Here is an 8,225-nt window from a genome sequence, read left to right as displayed (position 1 = left end):
AGAGATCATCTACGGAACAGATGCAGACTCGTCCCTGAACCGTGACGACCTCAGACACTGCTAGAGCTTCTACCTGGGAGGCGGGGACTCACCTGTCCAAGTGTGCACTCCACCGATCCCAGGAAGTCGGCCTCCTTCAGCCCGTTGTGGCCGCTGTTGATGTCGAACAGCTCGAAACGCAGGCGCTGCACCTCTTCAAAGTAAAAGTCCAGGGTGAAGACCTTGGAGTAGGTGGGGTTGACGCAGCTGCGGATGACTTCTGTCCGGTCCACCTGCAGGGCGCGAAGAGAACAGGAACCTTTGATGAGGAACGGAGGAGAAGAACAACCGCTCCTCTGCTGCAGGAGGACCACAGATCTCCATCTGGAGGCAGACGCCTCAGAAGTGAAGCAGAAACTGATCAGAAACGGAGGCAGAGGGATGAAGATGAGAGAAGATGAGGAGCGGCGGCCTCAGAGTCGGTCCAGCAGACAGATGGCGTTCAGGCGCTAATTAAAAACCTTCACGTTTGTCTGACAGAAACCCAGCGAGGCCGGAGGGGGGAGTCCAAAGGACCGGCGCCGGACAGCGTGAAGGCGTCTGCGGGTTCAGTCCGGATCACAGAGTGATCCACACGAGCCGTGGGCTCGGTTTGATCAAGAGGACGGCCTGGAAGTTCAAACCAAGACTCCTCTGAGAGTTTCATGGATGAAGAGTCTGTCCATCGTCTTCTCAACATGAAAATTCCTGTTTTCAACTTAAAGAAGAGAAATGTTTCTGAACATGCTGGAAGTGAGACCCAAGACGCTAACGTGATAATACCTGCAGAATTCAGAACAGAATTCTACAACGACGGCATTCTATCTAAATGACAGAAAAAGATCCAATAGAAACTGCAAATCCGACTTGATGGGAACGACAACAACCAGAGCAGTGAAGAAGAACCGACTCAATGAAAAGGTTCAAGCCAACGCATCCAATTAGAGCTACTCGCCCCACATTAGTAGCTGGTACCGAAGGGGATTATTCTTGTGTCTGGAAAGGTCAAAGGTCAACAGAACTTCAGTAGTATTTGCAGACATCCTCTGGTGGTGTGTATAAAATGTCTTCAAGATCAAAAGTTTCTTTTTTTGACTGGTGAAAATCGCCAAATTTGATACTTTGACACAAAAACAGCCACCTAACCTTAGGTCCTGTGGCCATCCCATAATAATTTACACACCGACATGTGTTCTGGTTTGTTAGTGGATTCTGAGATGTGTTTTTGATGGATGTGATGTCCTTTCTTATTTGGGAGGGGTCTCCTGCCGCTAGGGATGGCCCGTTTGACACGGGGCTTCGGCGCGCGGTTCACCTTCATGAAACAGAGTGTTTCGGCACAATGTTTCAAAGCGTGTGTCAACCAGCGCAGATCACGTGATTGATGACGTATGACGCGCCAAATGCATCACTCACCTGAACCAGGTTTCAGATCTCAGGTGTGTTTGATCAGAAGGGCGCGCTGTCGTCTATAAATACAGATGAATCCCAAACAACGTTTCCCGACCAGTTCTGTTGTTTCCCGTGTATCGTAAGAATCAACGTCATGGCACCCGGTAAAAAACGTTCTGTGGCTTGGGATCATTTCAACTTGATTTCTCCAAATACGGTAATACACTATTAACGTTATTTTATTAGTAGCCATTGCTGATTATGTCAGTTTTATAGGTATGTCTGTCAGTTGAAAGGAATCATTTTTATTCTTTCCATTTTTTTTTAGGTGCAATGTTTGATTTGCAAACATGAATTTGCATTTAATGATAGTACATCCTCCATGATGCGACATCTCCGCTCCGTTCATCATGTTGAAACTCCGCAGTCGGCAAATCAAGCCTTCAATCCACCTCATATTGGTAATAAGAATATATCCAACTAATGGCACACTAAGAACTGAAACAGATAGCTCAGTGGAAAAATCAGTGACATGTGAATGCTGAGGTTCTGGGTTCGAGGCTCAGCTTCAATTAAAATTTTTTTTTTATGTATATTTTGCAGTGTCAAGAAAGCAAGAACTTGATTCTGCATTGGTGGATATGATTGTAATGGATGCACAACCATTTTCAATTGTTGAAGACAAAGGCTTCAAGGTAAGGTGGCTAATATTATATAGCATTTACATTATTTATGTTTTTGTGTACATAATAAGCTGTATTTTATTTGTCACTATTAGGCTTTTGTCAACCTTTTGGACCCATCCTACATAATTCCTAATAGGAAGGCCTTGAGGACAATGGTGGAGGAGAAGTACAAAGCCAAAAAGGAGAAGGCTTTAGATGTGGTTAGCAGGGCCTCTGCTGTCAGCCTTACAGCAGACATGTGGACATCCATTAACATGGACGCTTACTTGGCTGTAACATGCCATTTTATCACCGAGGAGGTAGGTATCCCCTGCTTTGTGCAATGCTTTGGTTTATGTATCTCAGTTTGACTTTGTTCATTCTAGGTGGAGCTGGCCTCTGTGGTCTTGGGGGTTCTGAAGTTTCCCCAAACCCACACTGCAGCTCACTTGGCTGAGGCCAAAAATCTTCTCATGGAAGAATGGGGAATTAAAGGGAAGGTGCGAGCCAGATCAATAAAGTACAAAATCATTCATCAATATGGCCTCCCACTACCTAATATACATGATTTGTGAACATGTTGTAATCTTTCTTCCAGGTGACAGGCCTGGTTACAGACTGTGCTCCCAACATGGTTGCATGTGCTAATATATTACTGCTTCGGCACATAATGTGTTTTGCACATATGCTTAATTTGGTGGTGAAAAAGTCCCTTGCCCAAACCCCTGAACTAGAGGATATCCGAAGTAAGGGGCGTAAGATTGTCGGTCTTTTTAAATCCAGCACCACAGCGAAGGAGAAGCTGTCAGAGATGCAGCGACAGCTGGCCAGGCCAGAGCACAAATTAATACAAGAGGTGAAACATTTTCTTTTTTTTAAATCTAAGATTTTACATGTTTTTGCAGTTGTTTATTGTGTTACTTTCTTCTCTCCTTCAAAATGTGCTTGCTGTCTTATCTTAGGTGGAAACAAGATGGAACAGCACATTTAATATGTTGGAAAGGTTGTTTAAGGAGAGAGAGCAAATGGGGGCAGCTCTGGCCACCCTCCATACAGACCTTCCTCCACTCACCTCAGAGGACTACCAGGCCATACACCACTGCTTGAGCATTCTTTCACCGTTTCAAGAGGCCACAGTTGAGTTTTCGACAGAAAAACAAGTGTCAGCATCCAAAGTCATTCCCATGGTCAAAATGCTGAAACATTACATCTCAAGCAGGTGTGGTCAGATCACACACCCACTTGGTGAAAAACTGGCCACTAACTTGAAGAACAATCTCCATGAGAGGTTTTCAGCTCTGGAGAAGGTCACTGCTCTGTCAATGGCAACCTTGCTGGACCCAAGGTTTAAAGAGCTGGGGTTCTGCAGCCAAGGCTCTGCCCACACGGCCATAGAGCGACTCACTAAAGAGTGTGCTGCAACAATGCAGGCGCTACTTCCAGAGGCACAGCCACAGTCGCCACCTAGAGAAGGTCCTTCAAGTCAGCAGGAAGATGGTGGTCTCTGGGCCCTGCTGGACAGGCATGTGGGGGTTCAACAGCAGGTGACCAGCACAACTGCCAGTGCAACAGTGGAGGTTCAGAGGTACAGTAAAGATTAGAATCCTCATCATAACTTCTGCTCATTTTAGACTGGTGCATGACAATAGGCTATTAATGTCCTTCTAGGTACTTAAAGGAACCTCACATCCCAAGGACTCAGGACCCACTGAGATACTGGGTTACCCACAAGGTTTTATACCCACATCTCTACAAGCTGGCAATGAAGTTTTTATGCACACCAGCTTCATCTGTGCCTTGTGAGAGGATCTTCTCCAAGGCTGGCGAAATCGTCAGCCAAAGACGAAACAGGCTGAAGCCCAGCACAGTGGAGAAAATTCTGTTTTTAAATAAAAATCTATAACATGTATCCCACCCAGTCATGTTAGACCCTGGTTCACAAGCACTCATTCTCACTTTATACATGGCATTCACAATGTAACACAAGCACTTCTCACAAATCTTAAAACATTGTCTTTGTTTTATTTCCACACTGAAGTGTTACAAGGGCAAGGAACTTAGTGGAGTAGATGATATATGTCCTGTCTGCCACCAGATGCCGCTGTTCTGTGTGGTTTCGAAGCCCCAAATGCTTCATTCATTTTTCTGGCACATTTACACGAAGCCCCATGAGAGCTTCATGGGGCTTCAATTCCCATCCCTACCTGCCGCTATAAGTGCGTCCGAAACGTTTTTGAGTTTTTGATGGGGGGGGGGGGAGGCAATCTTCCCTCATTGGTGCAGAAAAAGAAGAATGATAAAAACGATCTGGTCCTTCCGTCCAGGTCTACCGCTGCCGCCGCCGCCGCAGCCACAGAAGATCCGCCACTGTAAAAACTTTACTGCTGAAGAGATAATTGAAGCAAATGAAACCAGGATGAGCTGCAGGGTTGATGCTATAAAGCTGAATGAAAATGAAACTTAAAGGGGAATAATTGGCAAAAATAAATTAATAAATAAAGAAATGATCAAAGTTCACCATAAATAAAGTGAAAACAGCACCATAACAAATAAGATATGTTTGTGAAAAATACCAGCGAGCTTCTGCACCAAGGATTCCCCATTTATTTCAATGGAGGCAAAAATCCTGGAATATCTGGAAAAGTTCAAGGATTTGAAGGAGCAAAAGTCACAGCTGGGAAAAGCTGAAAGAGCTGAACATTTGAATAGTTTAATGGTTGAAATAGATGAAACATTGAAGGAGTTAAGCTGCAAAAAATGGAGGAAGATACTAGAATAAAGAAAGAGAAACAGGAAAACTATGGTTGCTTTACAGCATTCAACCAATAAATGATTAAGGTTTTTCGACCAGAAAAGACGCTGAAATGGGAAAACAGAAGGTCAAATGAGCCGCTGCAGAAAGTTCTGCTGGAAGGAATCGAACGCTGACAGACAGCGAGGAACACTGGATGAAGGAAGTCATTAACGCACGAGGACCCGACCAACCTCCTTCCAGCCTGAAGCGCCGCTGGAGCCGGAGACGAACAGACTCACAGAAGATTATTAAATCCAGAACCGAGTCGGAAAGAAAAGGAGGATTTCTGTAATAGAGATTTTTGTGGCAGATTCTTCAGAAAAGACGGGAAGCTCAGCCTTTGTGACACTGCAGAACCCATAAACATCCCATCATAGAAATGATCAATATTTTGTGTGAATAAAACACTTTACTCACTGATTTCAATGAGAACTGTTAGAAAAATTACAGCATTAATGACAAAGAAAACATAAAGGTGAAAAAATAGAAGTGAATGATAATAAACTGACATTAAAATCAAAGAAAAAGTCATTGTTGTTCACTTTCTTTGATGGTTCTGAGCTGAAATGCAGCAGGATGAGAGTTTTTCCTGAACACACATCTGAAGAAAACCTTTTAGGGGTTTGTCATTCTTTCAGAGAGGAGGAAGATGTTCTGCTGCTGTTTTCTCCCTTTGATCCTTGGTCTCCTGGGAAGCCTCCAGGTTCCTCTCAGCCGTAAACGGATCAGCTTTGGTCTGCGGTTTGTCTCGGTGAGCGGCAGAACCTGTTCTTCCCGGGTTTTACAGTCTCACCTGCCGCAGTTTCAGGTTTTAATGAGGAGAAACGACAGATTCCTGCAGCCGCTGCTGAAAGTCTGACAGCGATCACAGAGGAGGAGGAGGGAGGCGACCATCCAGCTGACAGGAGCAGAGGAGAACCCTGCACCTCCATCCTGTCAGCAGACAGGAAGTCTCACCGCAGTCATAAGCCTCTCAACTCTGGTGGACCGCCGCGGTGTTAACAAGCACCTTCCATCCTCTGACGTCCGTCATCTTCATTCCACAGTTCAGACAAAAGGAAGCTCATTAGGCTCCGCCCACATCCTCATTTTTTTCTGTAGTTCAACTTATTCAAGCTATAAACGGACCAATCAGATGCATAAGTATAAGTAGGTGGAGCCTGCTGGCCCCCCATCTAAATGTTTGATTGACAGATTCTCCTGAGCCAATTTCAGTGGAAGGGGTGTGGACTTTCAACGAGCTCACTCCGGATTGGTGACAGTAGTTGCCATGGAAACGTAGACTCAGACCCATCGATGTCATCTGGTTCCAACATGGCGATGTCGGTTTCGCAGAAAAATGGCGACTAAATTGACGTCATCTGACTGGAGCTGAAGGTAAGGCATCTTCTGTAGGTGACGTCACGCGCCCTCAGTCCAGTTCTGTATACAGTCAATGCGCACCATCTGTTTCCTGCTGCTAGGACGGTCTCCATGCAGGTTCCTTCCAGAGCAACAGGAGGTTCTCCCATCATCCAGAGCAGCAGATTGACACACTGGGCGTGGCCACACTGGTATACAGGTAATCATGGCTACCTGGGAGGAGGGGAGGTTAACCAGCTGGGTAATTGTTAGGGCGGGGTTTTCCTTTGTTTGACAGGTTAGATGAGAATTACCATAAATGTGTCCTCGAATAACAAAGATGAGGACTGAAACAGATTTTCCAGAAGCTGTCAGTAAATGGACTTCAGCTGAAACGGTAAACCTGCTGGACCGAGGTAGCGTTGAGGAAAGGTCGTTAAGGATAGGTCCGTGAGGAAAGGTCGTTGATGAAAGGTCGTTAAGGAAAGGTCGTTGAAGAAAGGTCGTTAAGGAAAGGTCGTTGAGGAAACGTCGTTGAGGAAAGGTCCGTGAGGAAAGGTCATTGAGGAAAGGTCGTTGAGAAAAGGTCGTTGAGGAAACGTCGTTGAGGAAAGGTCCGTGAGGAAAGGTCATTGAGGAAAGGTCGTTGAGAAAAGGTCGCTGACGAAAGTTTTTGAGAAAAAGTTTTTGAGGAAAGGTCGTTGAGGAAACTTTGTTGAGGAATCTTTGTTGAGGAAAGGTCGCTGACGAAAGTTCTTGAGAAAAAGTTTTTGAGGAAAGGTCGTTGAGGAAAGTTCCGTGAGGAAAGTTTGTTGAGGAAAGGTCGTTGAGGAAAAGTCGTTGAGGAAACGTCGTTGAGGAAAGGTCGTTGAGAAAAGGTCGTTGAGGAAAGGTCATTGAGGAAAGGTCGTTGAGGAAACGTCGTTGAGGAAACGTCGTTGAGAAAAGGTCGTTGAGGAAAAGTCGTTGAGGAAACGTCGTTGAGGAAAGGTCGTTGAGAAAAGGTCGTTGAGGAAAGGTCATTGAGGAAAGGTCGTTGAGGAAACGTCGTTGAGGAAAGGTCGTTGAGAAAAGGTCGTTGAGGAAAGGTCATTGAGGAAAGGTCGTTGAGGAAAGGTCATTGAGGAAAGGTCGTTGAGGAAAGGTCTGCGAGGAAAGGTCGTTGAGGAAAGGTCTGCGAGGAAAGGTCGTTGAGGAAAGGTCGTTGAGAAAAGGTCGTTGAGGAAAGGTCATTGAGGAAAGGTCGTTGAGGAAACGTCGTTGAGGAAACGTCGTTGAGGAAAGGTCGTTGAGAAAAGGTCGTTGAGAAAAGGTCGTTGAGGAAAGGTCTTTGAGGAAAGGTCGTTGAGGAAAGGTCATTGAGGAAAGGTCGTTGAAGGAAGCTCTGCGAGGAAAGGTCGTTGAGGAAAGGTCGTTTAGGAAAGGTCATTGAGGAAAGGTCCGTGAGGAAACTTTGTTGAGGAAAGGTCGTTGAGGAAACGTCGTTGAGGAAAGGTCGTTGAGGAAAGGTCGTTGAGGAAAGCTCGTTGAGGAAAGGTCGTTGAGGAAAGGTCGGCTGAATCATCTGCAGATGGTAAAACGAACACAGAGGAGAAGTAGATACTTCCATCCACCTCCTCCGTTTATTTTGGTTCTGTTGATGTTTGACTGTTTCTTCTCGCCGATAATTATTAAGCAGAAGTCTGGAAGTGAGGGGAGGGAAGCCTGGCGAGCGTCGCGTGGCGTGTGGGCTGCGTGAAGGGAAGTGTGAAGACTTAATGAATCTGGAAACGTCTCCCATTAAAAACCATCAAAAGGGAAATATTTTTTCTCCTTTTATTTTGAGAGTTCTGCGTCTCCCTGCCAGCCGCCGAAGCTGCTCCTCATCCGTCCAGGAGGAGCTTTGGAGGAGGCCTGTTTGGATTCCTGCTGGAAAAGGTTTGATGCTTCAGCCGCTTTGTCCAAAGACTGAAGCCGGACGCTCCTGCAGGTCACATGGGGCCAAAACCCCGCCCACTTCTCCAGGCTGAAGCAGA

The 8,225-nt window shown here is 45.8% G+C and overlaps 2 protein-coding genes across 6 annotated transcripts in view; one reads left to right on the top strand and one right to left on the bottom strand.

Annotated features, from left to right (window-relative positions):
- The window catches only part of cpne4a (copine IVa), an 86,014-nt gene that overhangs the window by 65,267 nt on the left and 12,522 nt on the right, over positions 1-8,225 (bottom strand). For all 5 annotated transcript variants that reach the window (XR_013648444.1, XM_023964637.2, XM_078933671.1 and 2 more), the window contains exon 3: positions 93-272. Coding sequence is in view for 4 of the 5 variants with exons in the window: in XM_023964637.2 (XP_023820405.1) it covers positions 93-272 (180 nt within the window). In the remaining variant the exon portion in view is untranslated. The remainder of the gene's footprint in view (positions 1-92; positions 273-8,225) is intronic.
- LOC111948999 (E3 SUMO-protein ligase ZBED1-like) lies at positions 1,303-3,984 on the top strand. The gene is made up of 7 exons (XM_078933674.1): positions 1,303-1,871; positions 2,014-2,105; positions 2,189-2,395; positions 2,462-2,575; positions 2,674-2,931; positions 3,038-3,660; positions 3,744-3,984. The coding sequence occupies exons 1-7, from the start codon at positions 1,793-1,795 to the stop codon at positions 3,976-3,978; spliced, it is 1,608 nt and encodes a 535-aa protein (XP_078789800.1). The 5' UTR covers positions 1,303-1,792; the 3' UTR covers positions 3,979-3,984.

Source organism: Oryzias latipes, chromosome 16, assembly GCF_053564925.1.
Source record: "Oryzias latipes strain Hd-rR chromosome 16, Olatipes_Hd-rR_3.1".
In the NCBI taxonomy this organism is placed as follows: domain Eukaryota; kingdom Metazoa; phylum Chordata; class Actinopteri; order Beloniformes; family Adrianichthyidae; genus Oryzias; species Oryzias latipes.
The sequence above is the reverse complement of the archived record's forward strand: the minus strand, read 5'-3'. Positions and strand labels throughout refer to the sequence as shown.